Here is a 19935-nt window from a genome sequence, read left to right as displayed (position 1 = left end):
CCTTATGGGGGCGGGGGAGGGGAGCAGGTGGGGTTTTTCTTTTGTCGTAAAATGGACATCTTAATATTTTATCTTTATTCAAGTAATATATAGAGATGATGTAATTGAACAAAAAGAACCCATGAAAAATTAGCTGGCAATCAATATAAATTAATGGCCGCTATTCCCTTCTGTAAAAAAAGTAAAACCCCCCCTTGGCAGAAGCCGCCTCAGAGGGGGTCTTTTTGTAACTTCCTCCCACCCACTGACACCCAAGAGGGGCGGGGGTGGCAGTTTCCCCAGGCCTCCATGACGCAGTGTGTTTTTCGCCGTGCAACGCTTCAGGTGGTGCAGGCAAAGCCCATTCATTCCAACTTGATGGGATTTAGACGAGGTGGGCTTGCCCTCCCCCCCACATCTTTTTCCTCGCTCTGCTTCGGTGGAGGACCCACGCCGTGCTGCAAGGCCCCCTTTGTGCCGAGCCCCACGCTCCTGCTACCCCTCACGTGTCCCCTGGTACAATGGGAGGCTTCGTGGGGAGCTGAGCTGCGTAGGTCCTGAAGCAGCTCTGGACGACCACGCCATGTCCCAAGGGGGCTTTTTCAGGAGGCAACTGGACATCTTCCTTTTCTTTGTTTTGAAGACGTTTCACTTCTCATCCAGTTTTTGCCTCAAAGGTTAAACGTGCCCTCTTACCCTACTTTCCACAGGCCATCCAAACATTCCATTCCAGGGCTGCAACCAGAAACGACAAACCTGGTTATTTAAGCTTTGGTTTCATTCCTGTGTGGCTTAGCAGGTCGTGCGGGGCTCCACAAGGGTTGGCCCCATTGCACAAACCAAGCTAGAAAGTCAAATCCAGCAGGCACCCCCACCACCCATGCAATTTGCCTACTGAACTGACCACCTTCTGGGTTGACAGCAATTCCTGAGCCAATAATGATGACCCAGAAAATGAAAGGATTAAAATACAAAAGGGCAGCACACAAATATTATTATTATTATTATTATTATTATTATTATTATTATTATTATTATTATTATTATTACCTAAACTAAGATGGAGATTGGCCACAAAGGGTATTGTATAGAGATGAAATAAGATGAGAACTAAATAACAAAGTAGCCTAAACTTGCGTAATATGATGAGAACCACAACAACACTAAGAATAGGAAAAAAGCCACAAACACATCACTGACACTCATCCCCAACAGGCAAGGGAACAATAGAAGGAATGTTGGGGACAGAGAAACAAAATGTAACGTCAAACATACAGTCAACATTAGTAACCATTCAAGAAACAATGTTAAAGATGCAGGAAACATGTCCAAAAACCATATAGAATTAAAAGGGGATATCAATAAAATGGACAATAGAATAGAGGCAATGCAACAAACAACAGAGAAAAATAAGAGAGAATAAAGACAGTGGCAGTGAAGTCGGAACAAGAGGGGGGGAGGGGAAGGAGTAGATAAAAATATTAATGGCAATGAATGGTGGAAGGTCTTCAGCGTAAAACCTATCAGGAAAGACTTCATGGACTCCATCTGTAGAGTCTGGAGGACAGAAGGAAAAGGGGGGACATGACCGAAACATTTAAGTATGTGAAAGGGTTAAATAAGGTTCAGGAGGGAAGTGTTTTTAATAGGAAAGTGAACACAAGAACAAGGGGGCACAATCTGAAGTTAGTTGGGGGAAAGATCAGAAGCAACGTGAGAAAATATTGACTGAAAGAGGAGTAGATACTTGGAACAAACTTCCAGCAGACGTGGTTGGTCAATCCACAGGAACTGAATGTAAACCTGCCTGGGATAAAAACAGATCCATCCTGAGATCAAATACAGGAAACAGTCGAAGGGCAGAGGAGATGGGCCACGAATCAATTGTCCACTTAGAAATGGAAGAGTGGGAGAGAGCAGATAAGACAACGAGAGAGAAACCAATTATTTATAAGGATAAAGAAATATAAACATTAAGACGAATCCCCCTAAAATAGAGAACAGACAAGAGACGAGAAATCCCTCGCCACACAACTATTCAGATGACCAATCCCACGAGGGACATTGGCGGCGTGGGAGGGGAGGGGGACCGCCAGGGGTCGCTGGGGGGGGGCGAGGGGAGGGCCGGGCCGAGCGGGAGGGGGCCACGAGGGACCCGTCTTGGGGGCAGAGGCTCTCGTGGGCCACGGAGCAAGGGGGGCAGGGGGGGGCGAAGGGGCCACGCGGGGGGGGGAGAGCAACGGGGGGGGGGGCGCTGAGGCTTCATTAAAGGCCCTGCCAGAAGAGACCAAACACTCCCAGAATCCGCCCCACAAAGCCGCGGGCAAAGGAGCCCAGACGAGGCAGCTCACACGCGGCAGGAGCGGAACAAACACCGGCCGGGGGGGGGGGCAGGGAGGGGGCTGCGGTCAGGCCCCTCCAGGCGGGGTGGGGGGGGGGCGGTGCTTCGGGGCCTTCGAGAGGCGGGGGGGGGAAGGTGTCTCGGGGGCGGGGCTCAGCGGGGGGGGACACGCCGAGCGCCCCTCCCACAGAGGCACGTGGGCCCGTCGGGTGGCCCGGCCGGCGCGGCTCATGACGTCACTTCCCGTCGCCGGCGCGGAGGGGGCCGCGGAGCCGGTTGGACGCGTGCGGGCTGGCCGGGCGCGGGGCAGGTGAGTCCCGGAGGGGGCGGGGGAGGGAGGGTCGGTGGGCGGGGCGGATGTGTGGCTCCCGGAAGGGAGGGGGGTCCATCAGCCTCTCCCCACTGCCGCCGCCCCCCTCGCGGTCCAAGCGGTGGTCCGGCCGGCAGCTCCGAAGGGCCGGAGGGGAAAGCGCGTGGCCGGCGAGGGGGGGGGGGGCGGGGGTGGAAGGAGGCGCGAGGGTTGCTCCCCCGGGGACAAGGCCCAGGCTCCGCGGGCCCCAGGCGGCTCCCCTCCCTCCCTCCCCTGGACCGAGCGGGGGAAGCGGCTGCCCTGCGCGCGGGAGGGGACGCGGGAGCCGGGGCAGGTGGAAGGGCCCGGGGCCGGAGGGAGGAGGCCCCGCCTTTCGCTTGTGGAGACCCCTGAGCGCCTGCTGGGAGACCCCTGCGGAGGGGCCGAGGGTCCCATGTCCGGCCTGTGCTGGAGCGGTTGGGAGACCTTCAGCGAGGCCTTAGCTGCCCCCTGGGCTGGACTGAGCTGCTCCGTGACATTAGGTGGCTTTATGGAAAATGCCTCCCCCCCCCCCACACACACAGGTTGTGTGGGGTTGGGATGCCTTGTATAAGTTAGTGTCTGTGAGGGACCTTGCTTCAAAACCTTGCCCTATAATGCACCGTTTTGCCAAGTGAAAGATGACGGGCATCAGATTTTGGTCAGTGTATCGATTTAAAGCAGTTTAATTCCAACCACTGCATCTATTTTGTGGTTTGGTGGACTCCCTTCCAAGAGAAACCTGCGCCATCTCTTGATTTCATCTCATTGTTCACCCAAGAACAAGGAGGATTAACCAACGCATCTTTTTAAATTACTGTGAATTTCTTTATACAAAACTGCCTGTGGTGATATTCTTCCAAAAATCCTTACTACTTTTTATAATACTTTATATATCCATTCAAGAGAGTTAGAAAATAAAGCAGAAAACCCTTGGGACCTTCTGTAAGGCAGCACTTTCCCAGAAGCCCCTGCGGCGTCTACGGAGTTCAGTCCCCTCAGAAAATAAAAGAGCATTTGGTGTTTCCATCAGTTTTTATTCCTTCTTTGTTTAATATGGGACTAAAAATATTAGAAGTTTCAAAAAGAAAACAGAGAGCTAAAATCCAGCCAAAGAAAACCTGAAAGGCTTTGGGTGTTACTTCCATTACATAGAGGGGAGAGAGGCCCGCGGTTGGAGTTCCATATTCAATATTCCTGGAATTTCATGAGAAAAGAGAGCAGTAATCTTGGTCAATAGAGGGAAGGCTCAAGGGCCAGGGCATGGGGGGGGGAGCCTTGGGGAGGGGGGAACCCTGTCCTTTAATAGCAGGGGTCATTAAAGTTCCTTAACTGTTGCTTTAGTCAGAGCTCCAATAAGTGGGGCTTTCGTTTCTGACTCGGGCCTAGAGTTTCGTCTGGCAGCCTGTTGAACTTTAAAAAATGGAACTTCCAGGTTGGACTTGAACCACCGTCCCGTGTGCTGGTGAGGCCAATCGCTACCTTCACTGCGATGCAGGTCAGGACGTCTTGACACGGCAGATCTGCCCTGCACACCTGCCGTGTTGCGAAAGGCCCCCCATCCCCCCCGCGCGCCTGGGCCTATCTGGAGGGAGCCCAGTGACCCTCCTCCCGCCTGTACATTGTACCTGAGCTGTGATGTCAGGCTTGGCTCGTCTGGTTTGTTAGCATAAGGTACCTTTGGCCTTCAGTCTCACTGTCCAAAGGAAATACTGTATCCATCCATTTTATGTACAGATGGCAAAGCCCATAGTTCTGTCAAGAGGGCCCTTTCCAGCCATGTAAATACTCGTTCAGCTTGACGGGTGCCAGACACAATGGTCTTCCTCAGGCCTAAGCTCTGGAACAAACGCTCACATTATGCTGCAGATCCCAAGATGGGAAACGATAAAAGAGAAGCTTTGTTCAAAAGTTGCTGCTATACTTGCAAAATTTCCAGGTATTCATCCAGCGATGATGTCATGCAGATTCCCAAGTGGCGTCCAGGGGGCAGCTTGACTTGCTGGCCAGTCCTGGCCTCACAGAGGCTCCTCGGAGGGGGAGGGGGGGTTGCTGGAGAGGCTCCAAAGGGGCAGGAGGGGAATCGATGAGAAAGTCGGCCATTGCGTGGCCTTTGCGGGGGAAAGCCTCAGCATAGGAGGCAGAGAGGTGGGGGGGGCTTGCCCACTTTCCACGCAGGGCCATCGAGGGAGGAGGGTCTTCAGACCGGCTTTGCGGTTGCACTGAGACCAAGGGCTCAAGGCCTGTGTGACTGCAGCGGCCACACCGGGCAGGATTCCTGGCCCATTAATACCGTAATGGCCTTAGCGCTCTTGAGCCAGAGTGGGCTGGCCGTGGTTCTTAATCTATCTTGTCTATTTTGTGGGAGCCTCCTCGAGTCCCCCTCCCTCCCTCCCTCCCTCGCCTACCCAGGGCCTGCGCTTTCGGTCCCCCCCCTCTGAGCTGAGCGGTGGTGGTCGTGCAGAAGGCCCCGGAACCGAGGGGGAGGTGATGCCACCCGGGGGAGGGGAAGGGGGGGCAGGGCTGGGCGATGGGAGGGGGGGCTCCGCGGGAGGGTTATCGCGCAGAGGGCAGGCAGGGCGGCTGCTCTTGCCCGGCGGAGTCCAGGTATTGTTCCAGCAAAGTGTGCACTATTTTTAGGTGCCTCCGAGCGGCTCTAGCCAACTTCCTCTGTGATTTCATCCGGCCTCCCTGGCGAGCGGTGGGTCACTTGGGCCGCTCTGGGAGGCGCCTTTCTCGGAATGCGGTCTGGACACTCCGGAGTCCTTTGGTGCCCTGAGCACTGGAGGCCCAGGAGACAAAGCCCACACGCACACACAGCACTGCCCCTCCTGAGCCCCTCCTGCTGTTCTCTCTCTGGGGGTGTGGGGGGGGGGCAGAGACTGAGGGGAGCCGCTTCCTCCCCTGGTCCAGCGAGATCTTTGGCCGTGCACGGAGGCCCCTGGGGGGTGCAGCTACGCCCTCCGTCCCGAAGGTGCCCCCCCCAGGAAAACAGCACTGCAGACAAGATTAAGGTTTATTAGATTTGCATGCCGTCCCTCTCCGAAGACTCGTCAAGACAAACCCTCCTCTGCTTCAGAAGCAGGTGGAAGGAGCAGCCAGGGGTTCGGACGTCCAGGCCGACCATCTCCTCCAGCTGGCGGTTGGGACGCCTCAGGCCACGAGTGTCCCCCCTGCACAGCAGCTCTGCCTCTCCCGAAGAGACCCCTGCAGCCCCTCTGCAAAGCCACAGGCGTCCTTGGGAATCCCCCCCAGCCCCCCCCCCGAGGTCTCAGTTGCCCTGAAGCCCCGGCAGCTCTTCCCTCGGGCGGGGGAGGGTCATTTGTTTATTGATTGATTTATTCGGCTTCTATGCCCCCCAATCCTGAAGGAGCCAGCGCGGCTCACTACAATAATAAAAAATGCAATATAGATACAAGGGGATAAAAAAGAGGTCGGAACATTTGTCTAAAACTAAAACATTGATCTAAAACTTGTTTTAAAAAAGACTGTTCATAGGGTTGGCCATCCAGGGTGTAAATCCATGCCCCCCCACCCCCAGGCCTGCCGGCAGAGTCCGGTCTTCGTGGCCTTACACAAGGCCAGCAGGGTGGGAGTTGGTGCCATAGAGCCAGGGTGGCTTTGCCTTCCGAAACGCTTGGTGCTTGTTTGTCGGTGTGTCTTATTTTGGTTGGAGGGTGATGATGGACTTGTTGCCTTACATGCTGCCAGCGCCTTAGTTCCTTAGTGTGTGAGGAGCCCTGGGCGAGTGAGTGAGCGAGTGAGTAAACAGTTGCACCAGTGAGGGATGCGATGATCGGGTGGAATTCCAGGCCGGCTCTTCCTCCTCCTGCACTGGCAGCGTTTCCGGATTTGTGTGCTTGGCGCAGCTTTTCTCACCAGGAGCCATGAAGCGGAGGGGGGTGGGGTGGGGGGCTCTGACCCCTGAGGCAGGTGGCCCCTTTGGAGCCCACCTGGTCCTCAGGCGCCCCGGTCTCTTCCCTGTAGGGAGGGGTTCCGTAAACCAGGACAGACGTTCCTGGGAAGGTTTGGGGTTTCAGAATCCCGGCCAAGCAGGGCTGCCGCGTGGACGGACTACAATTCCCAGAATTCCCCCCGGGCAGCAGAGCTGTGGGAGGAAGCCCACCTGACGTAAAGGGGGAGAGGAGGAGAGAGGCGGAGCTGTGCAGCGATGGTGGGGGGCCGTAGCCAGGCCTCCCTGCCCCCTCACTCTTGCCACAGTTGGGCCAGCCGGCCACACAAGCCCAGCCCCCCACCCCACCCCCAGTGCCCTTTCTGTGCCACAGGAGTGTCCTTGCGCTGCCCATCTGGGTGCCGTCCGTGCAGACTCCGCAGGGCAGGCAGTGCGGGAGCGTCCTGGCGCCTCCTGCCCTGGTCTGGGGTCTCGTGCCGGCCCCGCTCTGTGCACGGAGCCTCCCATTGTGGGAGCACGGAAGGGCTTGGTCGGAGCCACCATATCCTCCTAGCCCTGCAGATAACATCAGGACTCCTGCCCTCCCCCTCTTCCCCCCCCCCCCGCACGGCCCTCGGCCCCATTGAATAGAGAGCGTGGCCCCATTGAATAGCGAGCGCGGCTCCCTCCGCCTGGGGGCTGCCAGTGGCACATCCTCCCCCCCCCTTTCAAGCCAACCATTGTTGGGGGTTGTGGGGGTTGCGCTCCAGGGCGACCTGTGCCAAGAGCCCTCCTGATAAGGGAGCCGGAGCCCTCGGGGGCCTTTGTTCCTCGGAGGTCTTGACCAGGCGGCTCATGGGCAGGACTTCCTCTGAGATAGATAGCAGGGCGGCTATTAAGGGCCGGTGGCCGCAGCAGCAGCAGTGGAAGCCGGCCGGGCAGCGGAGAGGAGAGGGAGGGGAGCTGCTGGCGCTGAGGGAGCCGGGCCCTGGGCCATCCGAGTGAGTGAGTCCTGGGATCGAAGGGCCGGCCGGCTTGTCCTTCTGGCTCAGGGGAGGGGGGGCTTCCCCCACCAGGGTCTCCTTGCACCCTTTCAGCTTTGGGGGTCTTGCCCTGTAGGGGGGAGGGTCTGCAGGTGGTGGCATTTGCTCTGGGCTCTGTGTGTGTGTGTTGGGGGGGTTGCTTTCTGTTGCAGACTGGGGGGCTTTTCTCCCTTCGGCTTGGCTGGCACTCGGGGGGTGTTGCTTGCGAGGGCACAATCACCTCGAGGACCAAGCCCAGCATCATGTGCCCACTCCTCCTTCCTTCCTTCTTCCGGTCTGGCCAGGGAGAGGTGGGGGCCCTTGACCCTCCCGTGGAGCAACGCCTCTAGAGCCGCCACATTGTTATTCTCATTATTTATTATTTATTACGGTTGTTTGATGCGCCATGTTGAGAAGAGGGCGTGGCCTCCGCACCCACTGACCGGGTGGCCAGGGGTTGCTCCTTTGGTGGTGTTGGAGGCCTTGGCCCTTTGCGATTGGCTGGTGGCGATTTGTCCATTTCCCGGAGATTGTTGTTGCTCCCTGGTGCTAATCGGGTGGTGGTCCACTGTTTCTTCACCTCCTTTGCAGAGTGCGTCCTCAGTGAGGTTGCTCCGGAAGGCCTCCCCCCCCAACTTCATTGCCTTCGGGGGTCTTCCCCCTGCCTGCTTTCCCTGCCCCCTTTCCCCCCCTCCTTCTTTTAGATGTACTGGCCACACGTGGCTGTCTCTCTCTCTCTCTGGTTCTTCATTTGGTCTCTCCGATGCGTCTTCCTGACTGTCCTTCGCGGGGCCTCCCTTCGGCTCCTTCCGCGGCCCCCTGTCCTCGTGCAACGTGCCACCCGTTTTCCTTGGGAGGGGCAGTCGGTCAGCACTGCTGGGTGGATTCATTGTCCTCCGTCTTTCTGGCCCGGAGCCTCTAGTTGTGCGTGAGTCCAGCTCACTACCACGACCGGGACTGGCCATTAGGGTGTTGGCGGCCTCGGTGCTGCTTCCTCCTCTTGAGTTTGGAGCTCAGCCTATTTGTCACTCTCCCGGCACCTTCACTTCTCACCCCGTCACTGGACCTCCGCCCAGGTGTCTTCACCCAGGTGTGACTCTGGACTCCTTCTTCCGTGTTTGAAGCTCCACTGCGGCATCCTCTCTGCTGGTGCCTCCGTCCTTTTCCCTTCCTCCTTCCCTCCCGGGACAGGTAAGGAGGGGCTGGGCCTCCCCCCCCTTTCTTTTTCTCCAAGGAGGACTTCTTAGATCTGGCCGGACAGTGGCACTGGGAGGGGCTTTATTTCGGGGTCCAAATCTGGATTGGCAGACTTTCAACTTACTCGGGGCCAGGCCCTAAGTTGGCTTTACTAATATAGTAAAGTGCTGAGCTCTGAGCAGTGGGGAGCGATGGCGCTGGGGGAAACGAGGGTCCCCGCGAGGACAAGAGGTAGCGCGGCGAGAGCAGGCCGGGCCTGGAAAGCCCCCCCGGGCGTGGAACCCCAGGCAGAGCTCAGGTGGAGGCCCCTTGCTGCCTGCCTCCCTCCCGCCTGCTTTGGCCCGTAGCCGCCCAGCCCCCCCTCTTCCCTGCAACTGGGGGGCAGCCCAAACCTCCTGCCTAAAGTTTTCCCTTTCTTTTCCCTCCTCCACACATCGAATGTTGACATAGTAAAAAAGAATCACCAAGAATACTTTGGCCAATCTAAACCTCTCCCACCCATGTCTGAACTTCCATTCCCTCTTCCCTCGGCCCCCCTTCCCCTCAAACCCCCCCCTCCACCCTTACCCCGGGTTGGTTGAGATTTATGGAGAGGCTTTGAACTAAAAACTGGAAGGGGGGGCAGTTTGTAGGGCCTGGCCCCAAGGCAAGTGGCCCGAGCCCTGTAAGGAGGGGAAGGCAGGAGGGGGGCCAGTCCAAAGGCCCCCACACTAACCCTCCGAGGGGGGGGGACAGGCCTCCGGGGAAATTTGGGGCCTGGGCACGTGGCTGCCTTCCCTGAAACCTGGTGGGATGAGAGGCAAGACTGGCGTGTCCAGCTAGAAGGATTTAAATTGACCAAGGTAGCACTGCATGTAAGAAATAACTACAGAAATTACACTTCTGCCAAAAAAAAAGGATGAAAACCTTCTTCAATACATTTGAATTAACCTCATTAAAGTGGGGGGGGGGAGAGAAATGACATTGCCATAGGTGGGCTATGTTGCAGGCCCCCCAACCAGAGGGAATAGATGGAACTTTTTACTAACCAGTGAGCTAAAGTGTGCGTGGGGGGGGGGAACACGGTACGACCATAATGGGGCCGTTAATCACCGTCACGGGAATCGGTGGCACCTGGCTGGGCAGTGGCAACCGCGAGGGGAGCCTTGGAGTCCTGGTGGAGGCCGATCCAGGCGGCGTCCACAGAGGGATGGGGTCCCGGTCAGGGGAAGGGGCAGGGCTGCTCTATGCTGCTTGGGTGAAATTGGGTCAGCACACAGGGCGGAAAGGGTGCGGGGACTCTAGGAAGCCTGCAGGGCAGAGCGGCCGAGGGGATTTAGAGGGCCGGTGGTTGAGGGGGCCTGGGTGTGTGGGCAGCCTGCTGAAGGGAAGGGTTAGGGGCGAACTGTCTCCCAGTCAGGGCAGATAAAAACTGGTGGTTTTTATCAAATTTATTTTAGTAAAGTGCCTTTGTCATAAACTATCTGAAGATATTTTTCTCTTCAAGGTACATAAACAATTTCGTCTATTTGGCACAAAGCGGAGCTCAGTTCCGCAGCAGGAGGCGGAATGTCCTGCCCGAGTGAGGCTGCCGGGGGGGGGGGGTGGTCGGGAGGCGCTGGGGGACGGAGGGGGGGGTTCTCTACCAATGAGGATGGAAATGGAGTTGCCTTGGATCCAGACTTTTCACTCAGGATTTAAATCCAGTCCACCTGTTCCCAGTCCTGGAGAGCTTGGACGGTGAGAGAGAGAGAGAGAGACACACACACACACACACGCACACCCTGACAATGAGGGGGGGGATTTCCCCCGGGGACAGTGTTCCCTCCAGAAGGGGAGCCTGGGCAGCCCCTTGGCCAGCATGGGATAGGTAGGGCAAGAAGGCCTCTCTGGCTGCTCTCTGTTGGTCTGAGGGGAGGGGGCCCTGACCAAGGAAGACCAGGGCCACTCTGCCCATTCTCTTGCCAAGGGGCCGCAGCCGGGGGCTTTTCAGCTCACCTGTTGCATAACCAGACCAAACCTCTCGGAGGGGCCGGGTATCGCTAGCCCCAAGGCCTTATTTCCTGGTGTGGGGAATCCAGGGGGGGGGGGGGCGAAAGACAAACACCCCCACCCCCCTCCCTCGGCCTCTTCAGCAGAGGAACAGAGACCGGAGATTGGGGGGGGGGGGAGACAGAAGGGGCAGAGGAAGTGGGGGGGGGGGCAGTGGCCATGTGGCTCTTCAGGTGGAGCTGCCCACCGTGGTGGACAGGGAACATGGACTCTGTGGGCTTCCAGACTCCCTTCTGTTCATACAGCTGAGCCAGTTGATGACCACAGTTCAAGGGAATCCCTGCAGCTGTTGAGTGAAGGGGGGGGGGGCTTTTCCCCCATTGACTCTGCTTGCTGGGGGCCTGCTGGGAAGGCCACGCCTGGGGACCACGTGACCCAGGGGTACCGGTTGTCAGGCCCCTTTCGAGAAGAGGTGGTCGGGTCCCCTGCTGGAGGGGGGCTGGACTAGATGACCTACAGTGTCCCTCCCAGCTCTGTCTAAACTTTGATCCGGTCACTGTGGGGAGGCTGCGGGGGCCAAAAGTGGGGAAAACGGCCCTCGGTCACTTTTTTCTTTTTCTTTTTATTTATTTTATTTTATTTTTAAATTTTTTTACATAGATAATAAACCAAACACCAAGTAAACAAAAGAAAAAATACACAATACAATACAATGCAATAAATATGACATAACAGTGAATAATAAACAAAACATATACATACGACATTTGGGAAACAAAAGTTTCCCCACTTCTTTTCTGAATGTTTGGTCAGATCATTTTCCTTTGTCACTTAATATTAATTATTTTATTTGATGTGTTGCTTGAATTTTAATTATTTCTCTATTGTTCTTTCCTTTAGCCAATCGTAAAACTTTCCCCATATCTTATAATAATCTGAGTCTTCTTTTCCCTCTAATTTTTTGAACATCCTATCCATCTCTGCACAGTCTACTATATTTTCTAATTATTGTATTTTCTTCTAGTGTTTTGTCTGTTTTCCAGTGCTGGGCAAATGCTATCCTAGCAGCTGTTAGTATGTGTATAGCTAAGTATCTTACCTCTTTTTTCATTTTTTCATTGAAAATGCCCAATAGATATAATTCTGGGGTTTTTTTTCCAATTTTTCCTTTGTTATTCCTTTTAGCCAATCTGTTATCTTATTCCAATATTTTTTTGCCTGCAAGCATGTCCACCATTGATGATAGAATCTGCCTTTTTCTTTTTTACACTTCCAGCATAATGGGGAGACGTGTGGAAACATTTTCGAAAGTCTTTCCGGTGATAAAAATGCCACCTGTAAAACATTTTTACTTTGTTCTCCTTGAATGCCGTCGATTTTGCCATTGCCAGTTATTAATCCATAATTTTTCCCATTTTGAAATTTATTCCCCAACTTACCATGTTTTCTTTTACAATTTCCACTTCTGTTTCATAACGAATCAAAAATTTATATATTTGCCAATTAATTTTTCAACGTCTTTTAGGACAATGAAAAATTAATTGGCCTTCAGTCACTTTTTTCAATGCTGTTGTAACTTTGGAGGGTCACTAAATGAGTGTGGGGGGGGGGGTTGAGGCTGGGCCAGGAGGGTCTTCTGGGCTGTTGCCACAGAGCTGGTGTCCCCCCCTTTCCACCCCCTCCCCCCACCGGTGAAGCCTTGTTCCCTCTCAGCTGCCCTGCAAGGGGGGGGGGGTTCTCCAGGTGGCCCAGTGGGCCTGGGGTGCTCGGCTTGGGGAAGGCCCAGGCAGAACCGAGCTTTGAAAGGGGGCTCCTCCTGCCCCCTGGCTGGGCCTGCCTGGCTGGGGGCTCTGAAGGGGGCTTCCCTCTCCTCTCCCCACGGCAGCAGCTTTCCCGGGACGGAGCGAAGAGTCCAGCATCATGGGCAACGAAGAGAACGTGCTGCAGGAAGGCGAGGAAGAGGAGCTGGTAAGGCCTTCCTCCTGACCCCCCCCCCCAAGCCCCCCCCCCGGCATCACTCACACTCAGTCTCTGCAGCTGTTGACCAGAGGTGGAAGGTTCCCTGCAGCCACTCTGAGCCCCTCCCCCAGAGGCCGAGCCCACCGGTTGACCAGCCTGACTGTGGGTCAAGCCCCCTCCCCCCTCTCCCTCTCTCAGCCCGGCCTACCTCACAGGGCTGCTTGGCGGATATAAACACCCATGGAGACCATCCCTCCCCCCCTCCCCTCCCCCACAGGGAGACTTTGGGGCAGCTCTTTGGAGGCTCCGTTTGGGTGGGCCTGGGGGAGGGGGTGCTGCCCTGGCAGAATGCATATGATGGGCCCTTCCTGGCCCCCCCGCCCTGCAGTGGAGGTGCCCAGACTTCCAAGGGGCCCTCAGTGGGTGACTCATCGAAGGCCCCTTTGTCCCACTGATCCCCTCTTTTGGGGGCATTGGGGGGGGCTGCGGGGGGGGAGACTTGGGGCCCCTGCCTGGCTTTCGCCCTGCTCTGCTGATTGGTCCAAGAGCAGCTGTGAGTGCCCCCCCACCCCCCAGGCAGGCTGTGGATGGGGGGAGTGGGGGAGGGACGTGCTCTCAGGGTGCCCCCCCTCTTTCTCTGTGCAGAAGGTCTTCGGCTACGACTTCTGCCGGTGGAAGGTGGCCTTTGTGGCCGGGGGGGTGCTGTGCTCGGGCGGCCTCCTCCTCCTCCTCCTCTACTGGATGCCGGAGTGGCGGGTGAAGGCCACGTGCCGCAGGGCCTCGCTGAGACGTTGCCGGGTGGTGCTGCTGAGGACGACCGTAAGTGGGGGCCCTGGGACACACACACACACACACACACATCTGGATCCAGGGATGGTCCTTAACACCCGCTGGGCTTCCCCCCCCGGGCCCCCTGCCCCAAGACCCGCCAGTGCTTGGGCCTGCTTGCCTGTCACCCTCTGTTCCACCTTTGGGGGGCGCCGTTTTCCTGGCTGGAATGATGTCAGCGTAGCAGAAAACCCTGATGAAAAGCTGAAAACATGAGAGAAAAATTGGGGTTAGGTTAGAGCTGAAACTGGGTTAGCGCAATGCAGTTTGTGGGGCAGCTTCATCCTCCCCCTGCTAGGACCGTGGCTGGACTCTGGCCAGAGAGCCTCTCGGGGGCAGGAGGGGTTCCAGGGGCAGGAGGGGGAGCAGGCCCCATTTTATGTGGGAGGGCGGCTGTGTAAAGAGCGAGGCTGAAGCTCAGGCGCTGGACAGAACACCCAGAATGGGGCCTTGGGGGAATTCACGGTAGGGCAGGAGAGGCCGAGGGTGGACACGGGCAGAGGCGCTTCAGGCCTCCAGGGATTGGGCCTTGGGCCTTGGGCCCTGCTCTGTCGACGGACCTCCTCGGGCCAGGGGTGGCGGCTGGCGGGGGCAGCATGGTGGCGGCCCCGAGGAAAGGCTCTCTGGCCTGTCCCGGGTGTGTCCCCCAGAGGGTCCCCTCTCCCTGCGTGGCCAGGCGGCTCTGAGGGTGGGAAGTGGGGGGGAGGGTCTCAGAGGGTCGGCAGCTGAGCCCCGTTTGGTCCTTTTCTTCCCTTCTCCGAAGGACGAATTCCAGAGCTGGTTCTGCGCGAGGGTCCGCACGGTCTTCTCCCTGGGCCCCCACCCGCTGCAGGCCCCCCGAGAGCTGGCCCCGGAGAAGGTGGCCAACGGCCCCAGCAGCCCCCTGTGCCTGCCCCCCATGGAAGAGAGCAACGGCAGCAGCGCCTGGAACGGCCCCTCCCAGGCCCCGCAGCCCCTCCAGGTAGCCGGCATGGTACGGCTAGGCCTCCTTCCGCGAGGGAAGCTATCTGGGGGGCCTGAAAGTGAAGGAGCTCGGCTGGCCCCTCCTGCGGACACACTGACCCAGAGAAGCGGGCCTCCCCCAGAATCGCCTCCCCCCCACCGGCCTGTGTTTTTTCTTGCCTTCCAGCTGCGCTATTTCACCCACCACAGCGTGAAGTATTTCTGGGACGAGGCTGTGCAGAACTTCACTTCCATCAAGTAAGAGATGGACGCTTGGGGCGGGGCTTCCCGGGCTGACCCTCCTGGGCCGGCCTTTCCCACCACCACCACCCTCCCTCTCCTGCAGGGGTTTGGATGGCTCCACCACCTGCGCTGCCCTCCACCGGGAACACAGCACGGGGCTGACCAAGGAGATGCAGGACTACAGGTGGGTCTGTGCGGGGGGGCAGGGGGGGCTTCCCACCAAAATCCCCCCCCCAGCTGCTCCCTCCCTGCCCCTCTGGGCCACCAACACCCTCCCACCCATCCGGGGAGGGTCCAGAGGGGCCCAGGACCCTCAGCCTCCCTACCCCCCCTTCCCATCTGCCAGCTCTTCTTCTTCTTTTTCTTCTGCCCCCCAGGGGGGGCTTTTTTGGGGTAAAGTTGTGCATTCTAACCCCCACCCTCCCAAATCTCTTTTGGATGCAGGAAGACCTTCTACGGGCTGAATGAAATAGCCGTCAGAGTGCCTTCCGTTTTCAAACTCTTGGTTAAAGAGGTGAGCCTCCTGCTGTGGAAGCCAGTTGGGGGGGGGCGTGGGGGGGCAGTCTTGGTGACCGGGCAGCCACCTCTCAGCTCCCCCGTCTCAGGCCGATGCCCCCGTGGCTCTCTGGGAGACTCCGTTGAGGGTGGGCTTAGGTCCCCTCCGTCCCCATGCACCAAAATAGGAAATGATTAAACTCTGTGTTTTTCCCCATAAACTCTCTCATGGGGGAATGAAGGGGCCACTCTGGTGCTGGGCAGCCTTCGGTCGCTGTCCTTCCCTCGGCCAGCCCTGGGTGTCCATTTCTCTGGTGCTGGAGGAGATTGACCGCGTTTTCAGGGTATAAGAAGCCCCTTCCTTTGGGAGTGTCTCATGCTCCGAGTGGGGCTTTTTCCAAGCTTTTTCTCCCCCCCCCCATGAGGCGCTGACCGTCTTCCCCAACTCTGCCCCCCTTGCAGACTTTGTCACCGCTGCTCCCCCCGAATAAGGTTTGTTTTAGATCCCCAAGCACAGGGGGCCACATAATGCGCTGCAGCTGAGCCGGCTAAGGACCCCTGGCCAGATGGACCCCTGGCCGGTGGGTTTTCTTTCCCTTATTTTTCTCCCTTTTGTGCTCTGAAAAACACGGCAAGTGCCACACACAGGGGGTCCGGCAAACCTGGAAAACAGGGAACGATCAGGGAATGACCAGGGAATTCATGGAAAAAATGGAATAAATCGGGGGAAAAGCAAACTATTAAAATGTTTGAAAGTCAGGGGATCCGGCTGCCCGGCAGAGTCAAGCCAAAATGACCATAACTGTGGCAGACCCTTGCTTCCTCAGCTGCCGATATTTATTTATTAATTCTTTATTATTTATTAATTGGATTTGTATGCTTCCCCTCTCCGGGGACCCGGGGCGGCTTAGCCGTTTGGTATGATGCCATCCACGACCGTGGCCTTGACCAGATGGCAGGTTACAGGGAAACTTCCCCCTGGACACCCGAGGTTTCCACACAGAAGATCGCAGCTCGAAAGGATCTAATAGCTTCAGTCTTGCCTCAAATTGGCTCTTAAAGCTCCAATTTTATTGATTGATTGATTGATTTACTCGACAGCAGGGTGGGAGCAGTACGGGTATCGGAGGGGGGAGTTGGTTCCACAGAGCCGGGGCGGCCACAAAGAAGGCCCTCCCCCCGTGGCCTCACCAACCTGCATTGCTTGGCCGACAGGACCCGGAGGAGGCCGATTCTGTGAGCACTTACCAGTCTCTGGGAAGAATGCGGCCCAAGGTGGTCCCATAAATAGTCTGGCCCTGAGCCATGCAGGGCTTTATAGGTGATAACCGACCCCTTGAATTGTGCCCGGAGACTAGTAGGGAGCCCGTGCAGCACACGGAGTGTTGGTGTTGTATGGGTGTTCCGAGGGACACCCATGACGGCTCGCGTGGCTGCATTCTGGACAATTTGGAGTCTCCGAACACCCTTCAAGGGTAGCCCCATGTAGAGCGCATTGCAGTAGCCAAGACAGGGGGGGTGATGAGGGCCTGAGTGACTGTGCAACTGGTGTACCAGGCGATCCTGGGCAAAGGTCCCCCTGGCCACAGCTGAAAGGTGATAGTCAACCCCCAACCTCCCCCCCCCGGGCAATGGAGGGACAGATCGAAGAGTCCTTAGGGAAAGCCCACGGCCACTCCGTCTTGTCAGGGTTTTGTCTGAGCCTGTTGGCCCCCATCCAGACCCCGACAGCCTCCAGGCACCGGCCCATCACCTCCACCGCTTTACTGAATTGGCCTGGGGTGGAGGTGGACAGCTGGGCATCACCCACGTACTGATGGCACCTCGCCCCATGTCCTCGGATGATCTCGCCCAGCGGCTTCATGTAGATGTTGAACAGCAGGGGGGAGAGGACCGACCCCTGAGGCACCCCACAAGGGAGAGAATACCTCTGGGACCGCCTTCTGCCGCACAAATCCCAGCGACCGATTAGGTCCCACACAGTTGGCTTTCTGTGGGTCCCATTGACTAAGCAATGTCGTCTGGTGGGCCCCAGGGGAAGAGCCTTCTCTGTGGCGGCCCCGGCCCTCTGGAATCGACTCCCCCCGGAGACTAGAACCTCCCCCACCCACCTCGCCTTTCGTAAGCTACTTAAACCCCACCTATGTCACCAGGCATGGGGTAACTGAGTTTCCCTAGGCTACGGTAGATTTGTGTATGGCCGAGTTGTATGGTTTTAATAATAGGGGTTTTATGTGCTTTTTAAACATTGGATTTGTGGCATTGTGTTCTGTTGTGAGCCGCTCTGAGTCCTCGGAGACGGGCGGCATACAAATCCAATTAAATCTAAATATAATAATAATAATAATAATAATAATAATAATAATAATAATAATAATAGGGGCCGAGGGGTGGACCTCTGACCCCCACTAACCCCGACTGCAAACGGCCGGAGAGGTAGGAGGAGAACCCCCGTGCCCCCCACTCCCAACTCCTCCGGTGGTCGCAGAAGGATGCCACGGTCGCCCTCGGTTTGTGAAACATCCTCTGGCTGGAATATACAACATTTTGTTGAATGAATTGCTGAGTGGCCCCCGCTGAGACGTCCAGTGCTGACCTTAGCCTCTTCCCAGGGAAACAGCTGAAGACAATGAAGACGCAACTCCGCTGCCTTAAAGCTTCTCTGCTGAACCCTCCATTGCCACAGAAATGGATAGAGTGTGTGTGTGTGTGAGAGAGGGGGGGGGGGGGAGGCTGGGCGTGCCGGAACTGCAGGCGGGGCCTGGACAAGACCCCCTTGGCTGCCACTCCTTCCCATTGGAGCCCTTCCGAGGCAGGCCAGGCGGGGCCTCTTGGGGGGGGGGTGTTTCTGTGTGTGTTAGGGGCCCTGCCTCCCACCCTCGGGAGCCCCCTTTCCCAGGAGCAGCGCCTGGACGAGGGTCCCCCGTGGCCCTTCCTCGGGGTTGGGGCTCTTGCAGCGCCCACAGGGCCTCGGGGGCTGCCCTCTGCCCCCTCCACCCTGGCCGGCCTCTGGCAAGCGAAGCTCACGGGGAAGGGGTGGGAGGGGCCAGCTGGAGAGACCCCCACCCACCCCGGATGCTGGGTGCTGCGGCTGTGCAAGGGTGGCCTCAGGGCGGCCACTGGAGCTGCCCTGGGTGCCATTGGGGCAGGGGGGGGAGCAGCGAGGCCATGCAACACCATCAGCCCCCCCTGCCTCCCCCCCCCGGACAGCTCTCGGGTCTTTCAGGGACAGAGTTGCCCCCAGGCCCTTTTGCCCTTCGTCTTGACCTCCAGAAGGCGGCCACCTGAGATGCCCCGTGTGAACCTTGGGGAGGGTTTCCACTGGGGGGGGGGGGGTTTGTCTAAGGCATGCAGAAGGGCTAATTCCAGATGTGAAAAACCAGATTCTCCCCTCCAACCGACAGCTGCGTCTATTTAAATCCCCACCGTAATCGCTTGTGAAATGGATGGAAGGTGAGAAAATACTTTGTCTAGATGTCGTTGTGGTTGTGTGTGTGTGTGTGTGTGTGTGTGTGTGTGTGTGAGTGAATCCCACGCTGTGAGCGTTCTACCTGAGCAGGGAGTTTAGCACTCGGTGTAATGTGGGGGGTTTTAGTTGTACTTTTTTAGTGTGTTAGGTGTGTCCTGTGTGCTTGGGCTTTATACTTCTTCTGTGAGCCGGGTTTTCGGAGAAGGGCCGCGTGCGAATCCAGCGCATTGAGTGGAGCCTCCCTCTCCCCTGCAGGTCCTGAACCCTTTCTACGTCTTCCAGCTGTTCAGTGTCATCCTCTGGTGCACGGACGAATACTACTACTATGCAGTCGCCATTGTCATCATGTCTCTCATCTCCATCGCCAGCTCCCTGTACAACATCCGGAAGGTGTGCGCGGGGGGGGGGGGGGGGGCTGGGCGTGGTCAGCTGGCTGGGGTGGGGGCAGAGGGCCAAGACTGGGTGGCTTTTAACCGACCGAGGGAATGGCAGGAGCCCAGCCCCTTTGGCTAGTCCAGGACCCAGGCTCTGCGCAGCAAACACTTTGGGGTGGGGGGCTCTTACTGTGTTAAACTCTGTGCAAACGGGGCCTTTGTGTTCCCGGCCCCTTGTGCTGCCCTGCCCTCAGCCGTGGATGTGCCCGGCCTGGAGTGGGGCCCTTTCTTGGCATTGGTTTGCCTGAAAGATGCCCCAGGCCCTGCCATCGACTGGCCACTTACTTTGGGCTGACCAGACTGCGGGACATTCAGAGGAGATAACTGTGAGAGGCTGGAAAACCCAGGAGCCCGTTTGAATGGTCAGCGTCTCTGCATAAATGGGGCCGAAGTAAATATGTCTAGTTTTGGGCCACTTTCTTCAATGGATCGATGAGCAGGTTTCGACTACAGTGGCATCTCCACTTAGGGGTCTAATTCCTTCCGTGACCAGGTTCTGAAGGAGAAAAGTCTGTCAGAAGAAGCCATGTTTCCCATAGGAATCAGTGTCAAAGCAAACGATGCCTGCAGACCCCTTAGGAAAGAAATAAAAGCTCGGGATTAGGGTGGGAGGAAGAGGAGGAAGAGGAGGAGGAGGACAGTCGCTGTCCAGAGCGAAGGGAGCGTTTCCTTTCTCTGGGCGCTGGCAGAGGTCCGTTCCCTCTCCAAGCGCCCAGAGAAAGGGAAACGCTCCGTCCGCTCTGGGCTGCCAAAGCCTCCTCAAGCGCCACCCAAAGGCTCCTCTGGCCGCCCAGAAAAGCCCCAGATGGCCGGGATCAAAGGGGGAAGGGCAGGA

The 19935-nt window shown here is 57.3% G+C and overlaps 1 protein-coding gene across 5 annotated transcripts in view; it reads left to right on the top strand.

Moving 5' to 3' along the window:
• The first annotated feature begins 2543 nt into the window (after positions 1-2543).
• ATP13A3 (ATPase 13A3) overlaps positions 2544-19935 on the top strand; it is a 32516-nt gene continuing 15124 nt past the window's right edge. For 2 of the 5 annotated variants that reach the window (XM_070753883.1, XM_070753881.1), the window contains exons 1-8: positions 2544-2630; positions 12616-12698; positions 13335-13508; positions 14281-14478; positions 14647-14717; positions 14806-14886; positions 15147-15216; positions 18922-19056. In XM_070753883.1, coding sequence (XP_070609984.1) covers positions 12651-12698; positions 13335-13508; positions 14281-14478; positions 14647-14717; positions 14806-14886; positions 15147-15216; positions 18922-19056 — 777 coding nt within the window. In that variant the 5' untranslated portion in view covers positions 2544-2630; positions 12616-12650. Of the gene's footprint in view, positions 2631-12615; positions 12699-13334; positions 13509-14280; positions 14491-14646; positions 14718-14805; positions 14887-15146; positions 15217-18921; positions 19057-19935 lie in introns of all 5 variants that reach the window. The other 3 variants (XM_070753882.1, XM_070753879.1, XM_070753880.1) reach the window with 2 other exon arrangements.

Source organism: Erythrolamprus reginae, chromosome 5 (genome assembly GCF_031021105.1).
Source record: "Erythrolamprus reginae isolate rEryReg1 chromosome 5, rEryReg1.hap1, whole genome shotgun sequence".
Classification (NCBI taxonomy): domain Eukaryota; kingdom Metazoa; phylum Chordata; class Lepidosauria; order Squamata; family Dipsadidae; genus Erythrolamprus; species Erythrolamprus reginae.
The sequence above is the reverse complement of the archived record's forward strand: the minus strand, read 5'-3'. Positions and strand labels throughout refer to the sequence as shown.